Source organism: Mustela nigripes, chromosome 8, assembly GCF_022355385.1.
Source record: "Mustela nigripes isolate SB6536 chromosome 8, MUSNIG.SB6536, whole genome shotgun sequence".
Classification (NCBI taxonomy): Eukaryota; Metazoa; Chordata; class Mammalia; order Carnivora; family Mustelidae; genus Mustela; species Mustela nigripes.
The window spans coordinates 105,905-124,972 of record NC_081564.1 but is presented as its reverse complement, the minus strand read 5'-3'; the positions used below and the strand labels follow the sequence as shown (position 1 = coordinate 124,972).

Below are 19,068 nucleotides of genomic sequence, written 5' to 3'. Positions count from 1 at the left end.
AGCAGAGAGAGGTGGAAGCAGGCTCCCTCCCCACCAGAGAGTCCGATGCGCGGCTCGATCCCAGGACCCTGAGATCATGACCGGAGCCGAAGGCAGCGGCTTAACCCACGGAGCCCCCCAGGCGCCCCTATTTATTATTATTTTTAACTAATATTCATTAAAGTGTCATTTATGTTAACATGTCATTATGAATTTCTGAGTTTTTATCATGTAACTCGGGACATTCCCCATTTCGGGAAAGTGGAGAATGAAAAACATTTTTTAAAAAAGTTTTTATCTTTTATTAACATGTAACGTATTATTAGCCCCAGGGGTAGGGTCTGTGAATCGCCGGGTTTACACCGTCCGCAGCACTGCCCCAGCACATACCCCCCAGCGTCCGCACCTCCGTGGATACCACTCCCGCCTACTGCTGCCCACGACTGCAGTTCGCCGCCGCCCTGAGAGACCCCGCACCGCGTCCACGGCCGGACCCCGACGACCCGAGCTCCTCTCCGCAGCCTTCCGGGCGCCGGCGGCCCTCCCAGGGCGCCCGACCCACCCCGAGGCCGGGCGCGCTCCCGCAGGGACTTCTGGGAGTTGTAGTTCTCCGCCCTGCGGTCGCACCGACCGACGCGTTTCCGGCGCGTCCCTAACGGCCGCCGCGGGCTGGGCCCGGCCCGGAGAACCCGGTTTCGCGGTGACCCGAGCTCGTCTGCCTCGACAGCCGTGGCCGAAGCGCCCGCGGCCGAAGCACCCGCGGCCGGCGCCGCCCACTCGAAGGGAGGCCCGAGCCGATGGGGCTGCCGAGCCGCGAGGTCGAGGCGGCCGGTGCCCCGCGTGCCCCGGCCGGCGGCTGAGGGGTCGCTGCAGCGTCAGGGCGGCCGGACGGTAGCAGCGCCTCCGACCTCGCGTGCCCCTGCGCAGACTGGGAGCGGTGTCCGGCCCGATCGCGCAGGGGCCGGGCAGGGGCGGCGTGGGGACGGCGGGCCCCGGGGCCGCGACCGGGGCGGCGTCTCCGCGGGGCGCCCTCCGTGGGGGCGGGAGGCGGTCCCCGGCGCGGGGCGCGAGCGGCGCGGACGCCGCCTCCTTCGCGCGTCGTGCCCCTCCGGCAGCCCCGGGGTCCTGCCGCCGCCCGCGGGACGCATCGACCGGCCGCGGGCATGGCCACCCGGGTCCGGACAGCGGCCATCTGGGTGAGTAGCGCGTCTCTCGGTTCTGAGAAGCTCTCCCTGAGCCCCCGGCGGACCCGGTCCGTTGGCCGCGCGGGGGAGTCTCGCGCGCGCCCCCGCCGCCCACGGCGCGCCCCCGCCGCCCACGGCGCCTCGAGACTCTCGGGAGAGCGTGTTTGCTCGAGGCCGGAAGGACCCCACCCCCGGCTTCCGTCTCTCTGCGGCCGGCTCTGTCCCTTCTCGTCTCTCGCCGGCTCTTTCTCGGCGCGTCGGACCGCATTGGGAAATCGGCCCTCGTGTATCCCCTATTCAGCAGCGTGTAGGGTCTCGTGCTCGCAGGCCCGGGGCCGGTGCTCAGAGCGCAGACATCAGTTGTTCCTGCCCTTGTTAGGGGAGAGCGGAGGTCTGGTGGGGCCGGTGGACCTGGAAGCCCGTGGGGACAATGACGGTAGGTACCCAGAGCAGGCCGCCGAAGGACCTGGGGACGCTCGGCGCAGGGTCCGTTCGGGAGACGAGGGTCCTCCAAGAAAGGCTTGGCGAGGAATAAGACTCTTAACTGAGCTTTGGAAGGTGAGTGTGAATGAGGGACGGAAGGTCAGCCTGGGAAAAGGAAGCAACGTGCACACCTGCGAGGCTGGAAGTGCCCTGGTCTGTTGGTGAACTTGGATCGTTTTAGGGTTGCTGAAATGTGGAGGGTGAAGGTGTAGGTGACGGTGGAGTGCGTGCTGAGAGAGGAGGCCACAGCCACAGGCTGACCAGATCATCGCGGGGTTTGAGGATTACCTTAAGAACTTGGATTTTAGGGGCGCCTGGGTGGCTCAGTGGGTTGGGCCGCTGCCTTCGGCTCGGGTCATGATCTCAGGGTCCTGGGATCGAGTCCCGCGTCGGGCTCTCTGCTCAGCAGGGAGCCTGCTTCCTCCTCTCTCTCTCTGCCTGCCTACTTGTGATCTCTCTCTGTCAAAAAAAAAAATGAATAAAATCTTAAAAAAAAATGTACAACTTGGTCACCTTTAGTATTTAGAGTTGTACACGGGTCACCACTAATTCTAAACATTAGAGTCGCTCCAGTGAGAAACCGTCCCCATCTGCAGTCCCTCCCTCTTCCCCCTTTTCCTTGGCAACCATTAATCTACTTGGTGTTTTTCTGAATTTACCAATTTCATAGAGTTACACCGTATGTGGCCTTTTCTGTCTGGCCTCTTTGGGCATGATGTTTTCAAGGGTTGCTTTGCGTTGGTTTCCGCCTGTCAGGCGTGACGCTAGCGAGTAGGTTGGCCTGCGGCCCTCCCTGGGCCCATGTGAGCATCCAGACATTCCCAACTGGAGGCAGAGTTGCGGCTGGACTGGCGTTTGAGGTTCGTCCTATGATGGCAAGACGCTTCATCAGCAACCGCCAGGGAATGTCGGAAAAACAAGGTTTATAAGTCCTGGAGGTTCGTAAGCCCTGGAGGGCATGTGGTATGCCAGACAGCAAGGTCGTTGGGCGGGAAGGGTGCACTCAAGCTTGTGCCTTTATTGAGGTTGAGGGTGGGGTGCCTTGTGTTTTGCAGGTTCACTTTTTATTGGTGAATTTAAAATATAAGGGTGGGAATTAGGGCACAGACAGGGAAAACCAGGGTCCCTCAGTCGAGCAGTTATCTAGGTCACCCAGCGCTTTCCAAAAGGGGGATGTCATTGGGAGGGGCGGCCCTGTTCTTCGCCTTTTGGTGTAGCCGGCGATGTGTTGGTCCAAGATGAGTGTCTTCAGACTGGATGGCTTGACAATGAAAAGCTCGCCTCAGACACTTAAATTACGGTCAAAAAAGCTAATTGCTGGGCGCTTCCTCTCCAAGGGTTCATCAGTGTGGTACCGTTTATTAGCACTTAATTCCTCGGTGTGGCTCAGTGGCCTCTGCTGGTGAGGCCACATCTCCTGTATGCGATCATCCATTGGTGGACATCTGGGTGGTTCCCAATACTGAGCTGCCTCTACAAACATCGGTGTACACGTGTACAACTTACTGTTGCATCTTTTTTGTCACGTGCTAGGGATCTTGTTTTTATTTTATGAAATGACCGTTTTAATTCCAGTGTGGTGACCGTGCAGTGTCGTGTTGGTTTCGGGCGAGCCGGGTGCTGATGCAGCGCTGCCACACATCACCGCGCGCTCCTCGTCCCCTGACCTGGTTCACCGCCCCCTCTGCTGACCCTGTGCTCTCTGTAGCTAGGACACTCTTTCTTGGCTTGTCTCTCTCTTTTTTTTTTCCTTTTGTTTGGTTTCTTCAATTCCACATATGACAGAGATCATACGGTATTCATCTGTCTCTGCCTTATTTCACTGAGCGTCATCCTCTCCAGCTCCGTCCGTCTCATTGCACAGGGCACGATCTCATTCTTTTTGCCTTTTTTTTTTTTTTTTTAAGATTTTACTTGTTTATCTGACAGACAGAGATCACAAGCAGGCAGAGAAGCAGGCAGAGAGAGGGGGAGGGAAGCAGGCTCCCCGCTGAGCAGAGAGCCCGATGTGGGGCTCAAACCCAGGACGTTGAGATCAGGCATGACTCAAGCTGAAGGCAGAGGCTTAACCCACTGAGCCACCCAGGCGCCCCTCCATTGCATATTCTTGCCTCTTTTATCAGAGATTAATTGACCATGTAATCTTGGGTTTGTTTTGGCTTACAGTCCTTTTCTGTTGATCTGTTCTGTTTTGGGGCCAGTACTACACCATTCGGATTACTGCAGTTTGTAGTAGAAAGTGAGTCTGGAATTGATACTTCCGGCTTGGTTTTTCTTTTTCAAGACTGTTCAGCTATTTGGAGCCTTTTGTGGTTCCATACAATTTGTAGGGTTATTTGTTCTCGGTCTGGGAGAAATGCTGTTGGAATACGTTGATTGGGATTGCATGAAATCTGTAGGTCGCTTTGGGTCGTGTGGCCATTTTATTTTTTTTAAAGATTTTATTTATTTATTTGACAGAGAGAGAGATCACAAGCAGGCAGAGAGGCAGGCAGAGAGAGAGAGAGAGGAGGAAGCAGGCTCCCCACTGAGCAGAGAGCCTGATGCAGGGACTCGATCCCAGGACCCCAAGATCATGACCTGAGCCGAAGGCAGCGGCCCAACCCACTGAGCCACCCAGGCACCCTGTGTGGCCATTTTAACGGCATCTGTTCTTTCAGTCCATGGGCGTGGAGCACTTTTTCGTTTGTGTCATCTTCAGTTTCTTCCATCAGTGTTTTATAGTTTACAGAGTACAAGTCTTTCTCCTCCTTTTTAAAGTTTATTCCCAGGTGTTTTATTCTTTTTGGTACAATTGTAAATAGATTGTTTTTCTAATTTCTCTTTCTGCTGCTTTATTATTAGTGGGTAGAACTGCAGTGGATTTCTCTCTGAATTCATTTATCAGCTCCAGTGGTGTTTGGTGCGGTCTTTAGGATTTCTCTACATGGTATTAATGTTGTCTGCAAATAGTGAAAGCTTTACTTTTTCCTTACCAGTCTGGAAGCCTCTTACTCCATTTTCTTGCCTGATTGCTGTGGTGGGACTTTGAGTGCTGTGATGAATACAAGTAGTGAAGGCGGACATCCTTGTCGTGGGCCCGATATTAGGAGGAAAACTCTCGCTCTCTCACCTTTCAGTATGACGTTAGCTCTGGGTTGTTCAAATATGGCTTTCTTATGTTTATGGTATGTTCCCTCTAAATCTACTTTGTGATTTTTTTTTTTAAATCATGAATGTCTGTTATACTCTGTGAAATGCTTTTTCTGCATCTGTGGAAATGATCATATGGTTTTTATGCTTTCTGTTGTTGATGCAATCTTTCGTGTTGATTGATGATTGATTTGTGAATATGGAACCACCCTTGCAACCCAGGAATAAATCCCACTTGATCGAAGTGAATGATGTTTTTAGAATATTGTTGGATTTGGTTTGCCGATATTTTGTTGAGGATTTTTGCATCTGTATTCATCAGAGATACTGGCCTGTAGTTCCTGTTTGTTTTTTTTTTTAAGATTTTATTTATGTATTTGAGAGAGAGAGAGCACAAGCAGGCAGAGCGAAAGAGTGAGAAGCAGGCTTTCCTCTGAGCAGGGGCCTGACGTGGGGCTTGATCTCAGGACTCTGGGATCATGACCTGAGCCAAAGACAGATGCTTAACAGACTGAGCCACCCAGGTGCCCCAAGTTCCTCTTATTTTGTAGTGTCTTTATTTGGTTTTGGGATCAGGATAATGCAGCCCTCATAGAATCAGTTTGGAAGTTTTCGTTCTTCCCTTTTTTGGAATACTTGGAGAAGAACGGATGTTAACTCTCCTTCAGATGTTTGGTAGAACTTAACCCGTGAGGCTGCCCGTGAGGTGACTTCTGTGCGTTGGGAGTTTTTTGCTTACTGATTCAGTGTCATCGCCGGGAATCGGTCTGTTCAGATTCTCTGTGCTTCCTGATTCAGTTTGGGAGGTTGTATGTCTCTAGGGTTTTATCCATTTCTTCCCGGTTGTCCAGTTTGTTGGGACAATGTTCATATTTACGTATTCATAGTATTCTCTTACGAGCCTTTGTATTTCTGTAGTATTACTTATTAGTTCCCCTTTCTTTTCTAATTTTATTTGAGGCCTCTCTCTGTCTCTCTGTCTCTCTGTCTCTCTCTCTCTGTCGCTCTTGGTGAGTCTAGTGAAAAGTTCATCAATTTGGTTGATCTTTTCAAAGAACCAGCTTCTTGTCTCACTGGTCTGTTCCATTGTTTGTTTTAGTTTCTCTTACATTTATTTCAGCTCTGATCTTTATTATTTCCTTCCTTCTCCTGGTTTTGGGTTTTGTTTGTTCTTTTTCTGGTTCCTTTAGGTGTATGGTTGGTAGGTTGAGATTTTTCTTGTTTCTTGAGGTGGGCCTGTATTGCTATGAACGTTTCTCTTAAAACATTCCAGACATTTGGGACTACCGTGTTTTTTCTGCATGTGTTTTCTTGATTTTCTCTTTGATTTCCTGGGTGACATATTCATCGTTTGGTAATATGTTACTTAACCTCTATATATTTGTGTTTTTTTCCAAATTTTTTTCTTGGTTGATTCTTAGTTTCATAGCATTGTGTCAGAAAAGATGCTTGGAATGACTTCAGTCTTTTGGAGTTTGTTGAGATTTGTTTTATGGCCTAATGTGTGATCTGCTCGGGAGACTGTTCCATGTGTATGTGAAAAGAGTGTGTATCTGCTGTTTATGATGGGATGTGATGAATGTATCTGTTAAATCCAGATATCTTCATTCTTAATAATGGTAATAGAACTGTCATATCCTACAATGTCCATAGAATGGTTTTTTAAATTTATTTTATTTTTTTTTTTAAAGATTTTATTTATTTACTTGACAGAGCAAGATCACAAGTAGGAAGAGAGAGAGAAGAGGAAGCAGAGAGCCAAGCAGAGAGCCAAGCAGAGAGCCTGATGCGGGACTTGATCCCAGGACCCTGAGATCATGACCCAAGCTGAAGGCAGAGGCTTTAACCCACTGAGCCACCCAGGCGCCCCATAGAATGGTTTTAAAATTATAATTTGTTTTTACTAACAAGGATGCTGAATGAAGTTCAGTTTGTCTTGGTAGCTCATTGTATCTAAAGATCAGTTAGGAAAATTATCCTTTTGTAGTTTTGTTTTCAGTTGGATAAATACATATTTGTTGACACTTGCAGCTGTAAGGGCTGCCCTCCCTCTTTCTGATTATGTACGATATTTATACGTGATTCACAAGTGGAAACTGACTTGCTGTTAACCCTTCTGCCCCATTCCGCCCTCCTGCAGAAGTCTCCATTTTTACTGCTCCACTTCATCTTTTCAGTGCTTCTTTTGCAGACAGAAACAAACTCGTACTTCAGTGCTGCGCCGTATCAGGAAGCCCTTTATTTGGCCTCTAGCCTCTGCTTCCTTCAGCATGCCTGGTCTTCTAATGCATTTCTTTCACATTCACGTATTTTGTGGTAATTTCTGGAATAGGATCTCAGTGCTTCCCTCTTACTGTCTGGTAGCCTTTCTCCTTTCTCTGCCCGTTCCCTCTAGTCACCTGGACCTCTCCTCTCTCCGCCCCTCCTTCCCCCTCCCCTCCCTTCCTCTCCCCTCCTCTGTCTCCGTCGCTCTGTCATTCCTCTCACTACCTTAATCTTCCGTGTTGAGCAATTTGGGCATGATTTTTAGCACTTTTCCCTCAGAGCAAAGATCTTTGTGTCTGGAGAGGACTGTTTGCCGGTCATTTTTCAAATTCCCATGTGCTTAGGTGGCGGCAGTGCATCAGGTCACTTAGTGACTTCGGGATTGTCTTCCGATTGGGGGCACGCATTATTGGTGACTTTGGGGATCTGCAGTGTGTGGCCCATCAGAATCTTCCCTCATCGTTCACTCTTCTCTCCTGGGATCTGTCCTGTGCTCTGAGGTCACCTCTGCCTCTATCCTGATGTTTGTGCGGAGACGTCGTCACCTAGACTGTGTTGGTTTGGTGTGGACGTCTGCGGGCTTTTTCCTGTACCACTGTGATTGGGCTCGTCTGCATTCATTGGGCATTTTTGGAAGAATAAAAAACTGCGCTGCTCTACCTGGTGCCACCCTGTGCTGGTGTTCTCACTGCAGCAAACAGTAAGACTCCGCGGAGAGAGGAAGTGACTTGTTGATGGGCATTTAAATAACGAGGGAAGAGACTCTAAGGCAGTGTGGCTCATTCGAAATCTGTGGCTTGCATACGCCCGGCCTAAGTGCCCTTGTTGCGCTCTATTTGAGTGACCCCCTGCGGTTGTTCAGCTCCTAGGGTGGCTGGTGCAGCTTCGGGGCTCCTGAGCATCTGTGTGCAGAAGCAGGGCGGGGGCTGTCGTCACTGCACTGGGGTTCCGCCCCACAGTGACGCTGAGCACAGCGGGCAGAACATCCAGCCCGGCCTCCTGCGAGTGTGTTTTCCGGCACAGGAGACTGAGGTTGGGGCCCAGGGGAGTTCTGGTCGTTAACGTGAGTTTGCTCTTGTGCCCACAGGTCCCACCTCTCCAGGAACAAGAGAGTTCACGCCTCAGAGCGGGAGAGCTGCAGGGTCAGGACACCGTCCTGGGTCAAGGGACCCCTGACCACCGGCCTCTCCCTGGAGGACCCTGGCAAAGACACAAGAATCACAGGACAGAGCAGGTTCTAGAGTGGCTGTTTATTTCCCAGGAGCAGCCAAAAACCACCCAGTCTCGGGTGAGTTGTTTGCTTATTTATTCCTGCTTTTCTTTAGTTCTCTCTCGGTCTGTGTAAGGTCCCTATCTGTCTTTATTTACATATTTTCTGATTTCCTGTAGTCTATTTCGATCCCCCCCCCATTACTTTGTTTTCCATGGATTTCTTTTGTTTGTATGTGTTCACAAAATATGTACTGTTATTGCTATAGATGCATTTTTAGTTTATGTTAATGGTGTGACACCTGTATCTTTTTTTTAAATTTTAAGATTTTATTTATTTATTTGTCAGAGAGAGGGAAAGATAACACAAGCAGGGGTAGCGGCAGAGGGAGAAGCAGGCTCCCTGGCTCTGTCCCAGGACCCTGGGGTCACGAGCTGAGCCAAAGGCAAACACTTAACCTGCTGAGCCACCCGGCTGTGGCAGGTTTGTCTCCGTTTACTGTTTCTGTTCCTCAGTAAGCACTTTGTTTCATTAAATACCCGTCCGCTTCTATTTACAACTCATGCTAGGAGAACAGTGTTTGCGTGTTCCGCTTGCTTTAAGTTCTTGGCCAGCAATTTCTATTGTTAGTCTTTTGCATTTGCGCCATTGTTGTGGTTGTGTGGTGGTGGTGTCTCTTTGTGGGTTTAATTTGCATTTCCTGCTAGCTGAAGAGAATGAATACCTTTTGTCGTGTTTATTTGACATCTAGTTGCCTTTGGTTTTTCTGTCTTTTTCTTACTGGTTTACATGGATTTTTTTGTGTTCTGGAAGCTTGTTAGAAATGTAGAATATCGGAGCGCCTGGGTGGCTCAGTCAGTAAGGGGCTGGGTATGGCTCAGGTCATGATCCCCGAGTCGTGGGATCCAGCCCCGCATCGGGCTCCCTGCTCTGCAGGAAGCCTGCTCCTCCCTCTCCCAGTTCCCCTGCTTGTGTTCCCTCTTGCTGTGTCTCTGTCTGTCATATATAAATAAATAAAATCTTTAAAAAAAAAAAGGAAAGAAATGCAGAATACCATGTCCCACCTCAATACTGTTTTTTTTTTTAAGATTTTTTTTTTTTTTTTTTTTTAATTTGACAGAGAGAGAGATCACAAGTAGGCAGAGAGGCAGGCAGAGACAGGGGGGGGAAGCAGGATCCCCACCGAGCAGAGAGCCTGATGTGGGGCTCGATCCCAGGACCCCAGGATCATGACCTGAGCTGAAAGCAGAGGCTTTAACCCACTGAGCCACCCAGGAGCCCCGACTTTTCATTTTCACAGGATTCAGTGATTCATGCACATGGAAGTTCAAAACTTACTTGATACCAAATCCATTTTCAAATTTTACTCAGGGTGCTTCTTTTACCTCTAATACTGTGTTACAAAAATCTTCAGAGGGCAAGGTTGAAAGGATGTCGGCGGACCTCTGTGTACCCGACCCCCGGAATCTGCCATTGACATTGTCCTGTACTTGCGCTGTCACAGTATCTGCCTTTGTCTCTGTCTCTCTTTGCATCCTTGAAGCCATCTTATTTTTGGTGCATTTCTTAATATATTTCAGATATCTTCATGCTTCATCTAAATATTTCAGTATGAATAGCACTAACTCTTGTTCAATATTTTTTTGTTTTGCTTCCCTTTTCATTCTGTTAGTGCTCTTTTGATGAACAGATATTTCTCATTTTAACTTACTCTGATTTATACAATTTTTATTGTTTGTGCTTTTTGTGTCCAGTTTATTTTTATTTTATTTTATTTTAAAGATTTTATTTATTTATTTGACAGGCAGAGATCACAAGCAGGCTGAGAGGCAGGCAGAGAGAGAGAGGAGGAAGCAGGCTCCCCGCCGAGCAGAGAGCCCGATGCGGAGCTCGATCCCAGGACCCTGGGATCATGACCTGAGCCAAAGGCAGAGGCTTTAACCCACTGAGCCACCCAGGCGCCCCTTGTGTCCAGTTTAAGTGCTTTTCTCTTATCTGAAGCTCAGGAGGATGTTTTTCTTTGTTATTATTTTACCTTTCACATTGAGATTTATAATATATCTAGAATGAATTTTTATGTTGGTGTGGGTAGAAGTCAAGATGTATTTTTTTCACAGAGCTGTCCACCTGTCCTGATTCCAGTGGAGCGATTGGTTTCTGCCTCTGGCCCGGCAGTGCCGGCTTTGTCACGTGTCAGGCGTCCATGCGTGTGGTGTGGTTTCCTAACTCTTTCTTCCGTTCCGTCGGTGTCACGGGCGTGCTGTGAGGGTGCATGAGCTGTGTCTGGTGTCTTCAGTTACAAAACAAGGTTAACAAAACTGTGAAGCAATTCAGGATTTCAAACTCAATGCCATTTCACTTATTGTGGCTTCGGACACATCACACAGAGCAAAGCTTCGTACAAAGTCCCGCAACAAACAAGAGGTACCAAGGGGTAGGAGCTGAACAAACCAAATGCGAAGTGTGTCCATGAGTGTCCATGAGTTGGGCTGAGGACACAGTCTGGTCTGGTCGCTCTTGCCACGTGCTTCTCACTGTTCAAGCTGTGGGGAGGCTCTTCTGCTCAGAGGTCACTTGGGCAGAGCCTGCGGCGGCAGTCGCCTTTCTGATACCTTTGGATTGAATGAGTCAGTATCTGAGGACTCTGATGGTGTATGGCAAAATCTCCCCTTGTCAAAGCAGTTTAATCAGGGGCACCCAGGTGGCTCAGCAGGTTAAGTGACTCAGGTTTGGCTCAGGTCACAATCTCAGGGTGGTGGGATCGAGCCCTGCGTCAGGCTCCACACTCAGCTCGGAAGCTGCTTAAGATTCTCTCTCCCTCCCGTGCCCCTCCCTCTGCTCTGTGCTCTTTCTCGCTCTCGAATATGTATTATGAATCGTTAAGGGAGTTTAATCAGTCTTAGACCTCTGCAGGCCTCTTCTTGTTCTGGTTTTTGGTTCTGGACGCTGGTTTCCGTGATAACTGGTCTTCCCGGCAGTGCCCTTGGCTGCTTGTGTTGCCATTGGACACGAGTGACGCCACCGTGCTCTCCGCACTTGGTCTGCTTTTCTGGCCTTGTGCCAGCCTCATGGTCTTTATTTATAGTAAGCCTCGATATCCATGTGATTCCAGTTTTTGGTGATTACAAATGCTGTCCTCATTCATCAATGGGTTTTTAAAATTTTATTATTTTAAAAATTATTTTTATTAACATAGAATGTATTATTTGCCCAGGGTACAGGTCTGTGAGTCATCAGACTTACACACTTCACAGCACTCATCGTAGCACATACCCTCCCCAGTGTCTGGTCATATGGGTTTTTATGTAAACACGAGTTTTCCCACCAGCTGGGTAAATACCTAAGAGCTTGATTGTTGGGTTGTATGGTAACCGTGTATTTATCTTTGTAAAAAACTGTCTGCCAAAGTGGCTGTGCGATTCTGTGTTCTTAGCAGCAGTGAATGAGGGTTCCTGTTGCTCCTTGTCCTGGCTGGTGCTTGGTGTTGTCAGGTCTGTAAAACTTGTCATACTCGTACATGTGAGGTGGTATTACATTGTGGGTTTAAATTGCATTTCCCTGTACCTAGTATTATTGAGTATCTTTAATATTTTGCTCTCTGAATATCTTTGGTGAAGTATCTGTTCTGTGCCTGATCTTTTCCCCAATTTTTACTTGGGTTGTTTTCTTGCCATTGATTTTGAAGAGTTCTTTACCTATTTGAGATTCAAGTCTTTCATCAAAAAAGTATGTGTAAATGTTTTCTCCCAGTCTCTGGCTTGTCTTTTCATTTTTGTAACACTGACTTTCACAGACCAAGTATTTTGATTTTGATAAATTCTGTTTTCTCGATTTTATTTTTTAGAATGGATTGAGTTTATATCTGAAATCTCATTGCCGGGCACCTGTTTGACTCAGTTGGTGGAACATGCAACTCTTGATCTCTGGGTCATGAATTTAAGCCCCACACTGGGAGTGAAGCCTGCTGAACAAAATGAATAAATAAAAATAAAATCTTATTACCCAAACCAAAGTACACAAATTTTCTCTTGTATTTCTCTAGACTTTTATAGTTTTAGCTTTTACATTTAAGTCTATGACCCATTTAAAATTTTTTTTTTAAATTTATTTTCAGCATAACAGTATTCATTGTTTTTGCACCACACCCAGTGCTCCATGCAATCCGTGCCCTCTCCAATACCCACCACCTGGTTCCCCCAACCTCCCACCCCCAACCCCTTCAAAACCCCTGACCCATTTTTAGTTAAATTTTGTATAGGGTTGGGTTATGTGTTGAGGTTTACTTTTTAAAAATTTTAAAAATTATTTCATTCATTTATTTGACAGGGAGTGAGCACAAGTAGGGGGAGTCACGGGCAGAGGGTGAGACAGAAGCAGGCTCCCCTGCTGAGCAAGGAGCCCCATGCAGGGCTCGATCCCAGGACCCCGGGGATCATGATCTGAGCCAAAGGCAGACTTTTTTTTTTTAAGATTTATTTATTTATTTTATTTGACAGAGATTTTCCTCTATACATTGAATTGCTTTTATGTCTTTGTTTAAAAACAAAAACAAAAATCAGGAGACAAGCTTTGTATGGGTCTATTTCTTTCTTTTTTTTTTTTTTTTAAAGATTTTATTTATTTATTTGACAGACAGAGATCACAAGCAGGCAGAGAGACAGGCACAGAGAGAGGAGGAAGCAGGCTCCTTGCTGAGCAGAGAGCCCGATGCGGGGCTCGATCCTAGGACCCTGAGATCATGACCTGAGCCGAAGGCAGAGGCTTTAACCCACTGAGCCACCCAGGCACCCCTGTATGGGTCTATTTCTAAGCTCCGCTTGCTGTTTCATTCATCTTGTGTCTGATCTTTCACCAGCATCACACTGTCTGGAGGTTACAGGAAATCTTAAAATGGGCTACAGGGATACTTCATCTTTATTCTCCAGAATTGTTTTGGCTGATTTTTTCCCTCTGCCTTTCCATGTTAACTATAAAAGAGCTTGTGGATAGCTGCAGAAAGCCTTGCTAAGATTTTAGGGTTTGTTTTTACGTATGATACTAGGTAAGGATCCAACTGCATTTCATTCTTGTTGTGGGTACTGCGTTTTCCTTCCCCATCATGTCGTGCTGGCACCATTTTGAAATCACTTCACCATTGAATAATTATGGATGTGAAAACTACAATCACCATTCTGATGAGGGGCTTTATTTTTTATTATCCGTATTAACTGTTGAGTAAAATATTAAAAAAAAAGTTATTTGATCATATATGCATGGGTTTATTTCTGGGTTCTCTATTCTATTCCATCCATCTGTGTTTCAGTCTTTGTGCCAGTATTACTTTGCTGTCATTACTGGAGCTTTGTTGTAAGTGTTGAAATAGGGTAACGTGAGTCCTTCAGCTTTGTTCTTTTTCTATATTGTTTTGGCTGTTCAGGGTTCCTTGAGATTCCATATGAGTTTTAGGATGGGCTTTTCTATTTCTGCAAAAAAAATTGTCGGTGGGATTTTGACAGGGATTATACTAATATGTAGATCACTGTGAGTAAGTAGTATTGACATCTTAATGATAAGCCTTCCAGTCCATGAACATTTATTTATATCATTTAGAATTTCTTTGAGCAAAGTTTTCTAGTTTTCTTCTTCCTTTTTTTTTTTTTTAAAGATTATTTATTTACTTATTTGACAGAGAGAGAGAGAGATCACAAGTAGGCAGAGAGGCAGGCAGAGAAAGAGAGAGGGGGAAGCAGGCTCCATGTGGGACTAGAGAGCCTAATGCAGGGCTCGATCCTAGGACCCTGAGACCATGACCTGAGCCAAAGGCTCAGGCTTATTAACCCACTGAGCCATCCAGGTGCCCTCTAGTTTTCATTCCGTGTCATTTACTTCCTTGGATACACATTTATTCTGTTTGATGCTTTTATAAATGGAATTGTTTTCATAATTTTGCTTTTCAGAATGATCATTGTTCAAGTGTAGAAAGGCAACTGATTTTTGACGTTGTAAGCTGCTACTTTGCTGAATTCATTTGTGTGTGTTTAATCTTTAAAGTTTTCTACATATAGGATCATATCATCTGTGAACAGAGATAATTTTGCTTCTTCCTTTCCAGTTTGTAAGACTTATTTTTTTTCCTTGCCAGATGGCTCTGGCTAGAACTTTCAGTTCTGTGGTGAAAGCCAGCATTCCTGCTGTGTTCCTTCTCTTAGAGGAAAGCTTTCAGTCTTTTGCCATTGAGAATGACATTTGACTTTTGTTTCTTGGGAGTTTTTTTTTTTTTTTTAAAGATTTTATTTATTTATCAGAGAGAGGGGGTGGGGAGAGAGCGAGCACAGGCAGACAGAATGGCAGGCAGAGGCAGAGGGAGAAGCAGGCTCCCTGCTGAGCAAGGAGCCCGATGCGGGACTCGATCCCAGGACGCTGGGATCATGACCTGAGCTGAAGGCAGCTGCTCAACCAACTGAGCCACCCAGGCGTCCCTCTTGGGAGTTTTTTGTTCAAATTTTCTATTCTTTCCTGATTCAGTTTTGGAAGGTTATATGTCTCTAGGAATTTATCCATTTCTTCTAGGTTGTCCAGTTTGTTGACATATAGTCTTTCATCATATTCTCTTAAAATCCTTTGTATTTCCGTGGTGTTGGTTGTTAGTTTTCCTTTTTCTTTTTCTTTTTTATTTTTTTATAAATTTTATTTATTTATCAGAGAGAGAGAGAGAAAGAGAGCGAGCACAGGCAGACAGAATGGCAGGCAGAGGCAGAGGGAGAAGCAGGCTCCCCGCTGAGCAAGGAGCCCGATGTGGGACTCGATCCCAGGACGCTGGGGTCATAACCTGAGCCGAAGGCAGCTGCTTAACCAACTGAGCCACGCAGGCGTCCCTTCTTTTTCTTTTCTTACTTTATTTGAGTCCTCTCTCTTTCTCTTTTAGTTTCTGTTTCATTTATTTCTGCTCTAATCTGTATTACTTTACATCTTCTACTGGTTTTGGATTTTGTTTTTTTCTTTTTCTAGTTCTGTTCTGTGTAAGGTTTGGTTGCTTATTTGAGATTTTTCTTGTTTCTTGTGGGACCTGTATTGATATAAACTTTCCTCTTAGAACAGCACTGGTACATCCCAAAGATTTTGGACCATTGTGTTTTCACTTTGATTTTTCTCCATGTATTTTTAAATTTTCTCTTTGACTTCTTGGATGACACACTCATTGCATACTAGTATGTTATTTAACATCCATGTATTTTTTTCCCCCCAGATATTTTCTTGTGGTTGATTTTTAGTCTCATAGCATTGTAGTTGGAGAAGATGCTTGATGGGGTGCCTGGGTGGCTCAGTCGGTGGAGTGTTTTTTTTTCCTGATTTTGGCTCAGGTCTTGATCTCTGGGTCGTGAGATTGAGTCCTGCATTGGGCTTGTGTGGTGGGTGTAGAGCCTGTTTAAGAGTCTCTGTCTTGCGGCGCTTGGGTGGCTCAAGCTACTGCCTTTGGCTCAGGTCATGATCTCAGGGTCCTGGGATTGAGTCCCGCATCGGGCTCTCTGCTCAGCAGGGAGCCTGCTTCCCTCTCTCTCTCTGCCTTCCTCTCTGCCTGCTTGTGATCTCTCTCTGTCAAATAAATAAATAAATAATCTTTTTTTAAAAAAGAGACTCTGTCTCCCTCTACCCCTCCTTGCTCATGCACTCTTTTGTGCTCGCTCTCTCAAGAAAAAAAGAAAAAAGAAAAGAAAGGAAAAGAAAAGATGCTTGGTATGACTTTGATCTTTTTTAATTTGTTGAGATTTGTTTTTTGGCCTTATATGTTCTCTATCTGAGGAATGTTCCATGTATATTTGAAAAGAATGTGTTTTCTGCTGTTTTATGATGGAATGTTCTGAATATATCTGTTAGATCCGTGTGATCCAACATGTCATTCAAAGCCACTGTTTTCTTGTTGATATTTTGTTGGATATTCTGTCTGTTGATGCAAGTTACCTCCTCCTGTTACCGTGTTATTGTGGATGACTTCCTCTTGTTTGTTGCTCGCGGCTGTGTGCCATTTGGGTGCTGCGCTGCTGTGTGCGTATTTACAATAGTTACAGCTTCCTGTTGGCTTGTTCCCTTTGTGCTTATATGTGGGCAATCTTTTTTTTTTTTTTTATTACTGTCTTTGTTTTAAAATCTGTTTTGTCTGGATATAAGTATTGGTACTCTGGCCTTTGATGTCCGTTTGCATGAGAAATGCTTTTCCAACCCTTCCATTTCAATCTGTGTCTTCAGGTTAAAAATGAGCCGCTTAGCAGCAGCATATCGTCACTCTCTGTCTTTGGATTCAAGCATTTAGTCTGTTTACATTGGAAGTAATTATTGATAGATTTGTACTTACCATCATTTCTTACTTGTTTTATAGTTCTTTTCTGTTCCTTTTCTTGCTCTCTTCTCTCATGGCTTATTGGCTTTCTTTAGTGATATTGCTTGGATTCCTTTCTCTTTATTTATTTTTTTTTTCGTATTAGTGGTCTTTGATTTGTGGTTACCATTAGGTTTGAATATAGCATCTTACGCATATGGCAGTCTGTATTAAATTGATGGTTGCTTAAGTTCGAACCCATTCTTCCCTCCCCCCGTCCACACATTTTAAGTATATGGTGTCATACTTCACATCCTTTTATTTTGTGAGGTCCTTCACAGATTTTTTTAGAGATAGTTATTTATACTGCTTTTTTGCTTCCTGCTTTTCTTACTCCTTCTTAGGTCTTTCCTTTCCACTCAAGGGTCCTCTTTAGTATTTCTCGTAGGGCCGGTTTACTGGTCATGAATTCCTTTAACTTTTGTTTGGAAAACTCACTATCTTTCTTTTTTTGAATGACAGGTTTGCTGGATAGAGTATTCTTGGCTGGAGGTTTTTTCTTTCAGCACTTTGAATATACCATGGCACTCTCTCTCCTTTTTTTTTTTTTTTTTTTTTTTAAGATTTTATTTATTTATGTGACAGATCGCAAGTAAGCAGAGAGGCAGGCAGAGAGTGGGGAAGCAGGCTCCCTGCTGAGCAGAGAGCCCAATGTGGGGCTCAATCCCAAGATCCTGAGATCATGACCTGAGCTAAAGGCAGAGGCTCAACCCACTGAGCCACCCAGGCACCCATAATTGGCACTCTCTTCTGGTCTGCAAAGTTTCTCTGAAAAATCAGCTGACAGTCTAATGGGTTTCCCTTGTATTTAACTGCTTTCTTTCCTCTTGCTGCTTTAAAATTCTCTCTTTACTACTGCTTTTTTGCCATTTTAGTTACTACACGTCTTGGTGTGAACCTTCTTGGGTTGATTTTCTTGGGGGTTCTTTGTGCCTCCTGGATCTGTATTTCTGTTCCTTTCTCCAGATTCAAGAAGTTTTCAGCTATTACTTCTTAAAATAAATTTTCTGCTCCCTTTTCTCTCTGTTTTCCTTCTGGGATCCATATAATGCAAATGTTAACTACTCTTGATGGTGTTGCTGAGTTCCCTGTCTTTTTTCATTTTGCGTTATTCTTTTTTCTCTTTGCTGTTCAGCTTGATTTCCATTACTCTGTCCTCCAGATCACTGATCTGTTTTTTGCTTCCTCTAGTGTACTCTTTATTCATCTAGTAAAATTTCTCCTTAACACTGCTTTTTGTTGCATCCTATGAATTTTGGTATGTTGGGTTTTGTTTTCATTCAGATCTAATAAGTATTTACTAATTTACCTTTTGATTTCTTCCTTGATCTGTTGGTTAAGATACGTAGTTTAATTTCTCTGATTTTGTGATTTTTCAATGTTTCAATGTTTCCCCCCTTCTGTTACTGATTTCTAACTTTATCCTACTTGGTCAGAGAAGATACTTTGTATGATCTTTATCTTTTTTTTTTTTTTTTTTTTTTTTTTTTAATGAGAGAGTGAGCGCACATGAGTGGTAAGGGGAGGGCAGAGGGAGTAGAAGAGAGGAGAGAATGTTAAGCAGGCTCTGTGCCCAGCATGGACCTGACACAGGACTCAGCTGCACAATCCTGAGATCATGACCTAAGCCAAAGTCAAGAGTCAGATGCTTAACTGACTGAGACACTTAGGTGCCTTTAGAATCTGTTGGGACTTTATTTATGGGCTGACACATAGTGTATCCTGTACAATGTCCCATGTGCACTTGAAGAATATGTGTATGCTCTTGTTGGGTAGAATATTTTGCCTATGTCTCTTAGATCTAGTTGCTGTGTTTAAGTGTTTTGTTTTCTTGTCTTCTGTCTAATTGTTCTACCCATTATTGAGAGTGAGATATTGACATTTCCAATTATCATTATAAAACTTTCTCCCTTTAATTATGTCAGTTTTTGCTTTATATAATTCAATAATCTGTTATTACATGTATAACTTTATAATGTTATAGCGTCTTGTGGTGTTAAATCTTTAATAATATATAATGTCTCTTTTGGTCTCATAACGTTTTTTTAATTTTCAAGATTTTATTTATTTGAGAGAGAGAATGTAAGAGAGAGGATACGATGGGGTGAGGGGAAGAGGGAGAGGCAGACTCCCTGCTGACCAGGGATTCCAATGTGGGGCTCGATCCTGGGACTCTGGGATTGTGACCTGAGCGCAGGGTGGATGCTTCACCAACTGAGCCACCCAGACACCCCCTCTTTTTTTTTTTTTTTAAAGATTTTATTTATTTATTGGACACAGAGAGCGATCACAAGTAGGCAGAGAGGCAGGCAGAGAGAGAGGAGGAAGCAGGCTCCCCGCTGAGCAGAGAGCCCGATGCGGGACTCGATCCCAGGACCCTGAGACCATGACCTGAGCCGAAGGCAGAGGCTTAACCCACTGAGCCACACAGGCGCCCCCCCAGACACCCCCTCTTATAACCT

General features: G+C 45.3%; 1 protein-coding gene across 5 annotated transcripts in view; it reads left to right on the top strand.

Annotated features, from left to right (window-relative positions):
- Window positions 1–1,093: 1,093 nt before the first annotated feature.
- The window catches only part of LOC132023029 (zinc finger protein 268-like), a 41,038-nt gene continuing 23,063 nt past the window's right edge, over window positions 1,094–19,068 (top strand). For all 5 annotated transcript variants that reach the window (XM_059408085.1, XM_059408086.1, XM_059408082.1 and 2 more), the window contains exons 1-2: window positions 1,094–1,175; window positions 8,131–8,331. In XM_059408085.1, coding sequence (XP_059264068.1) covers window positions 1,143–1,175; window positions 8,131–8,331 — 234 coding nt within the window. In that variant the 5' untranslated portion in view covers window positions 1,094–1,142. The remainder of the gene's footprint in view (window positions 1,176–8,130; window positions 8,332–19,068) is intronic.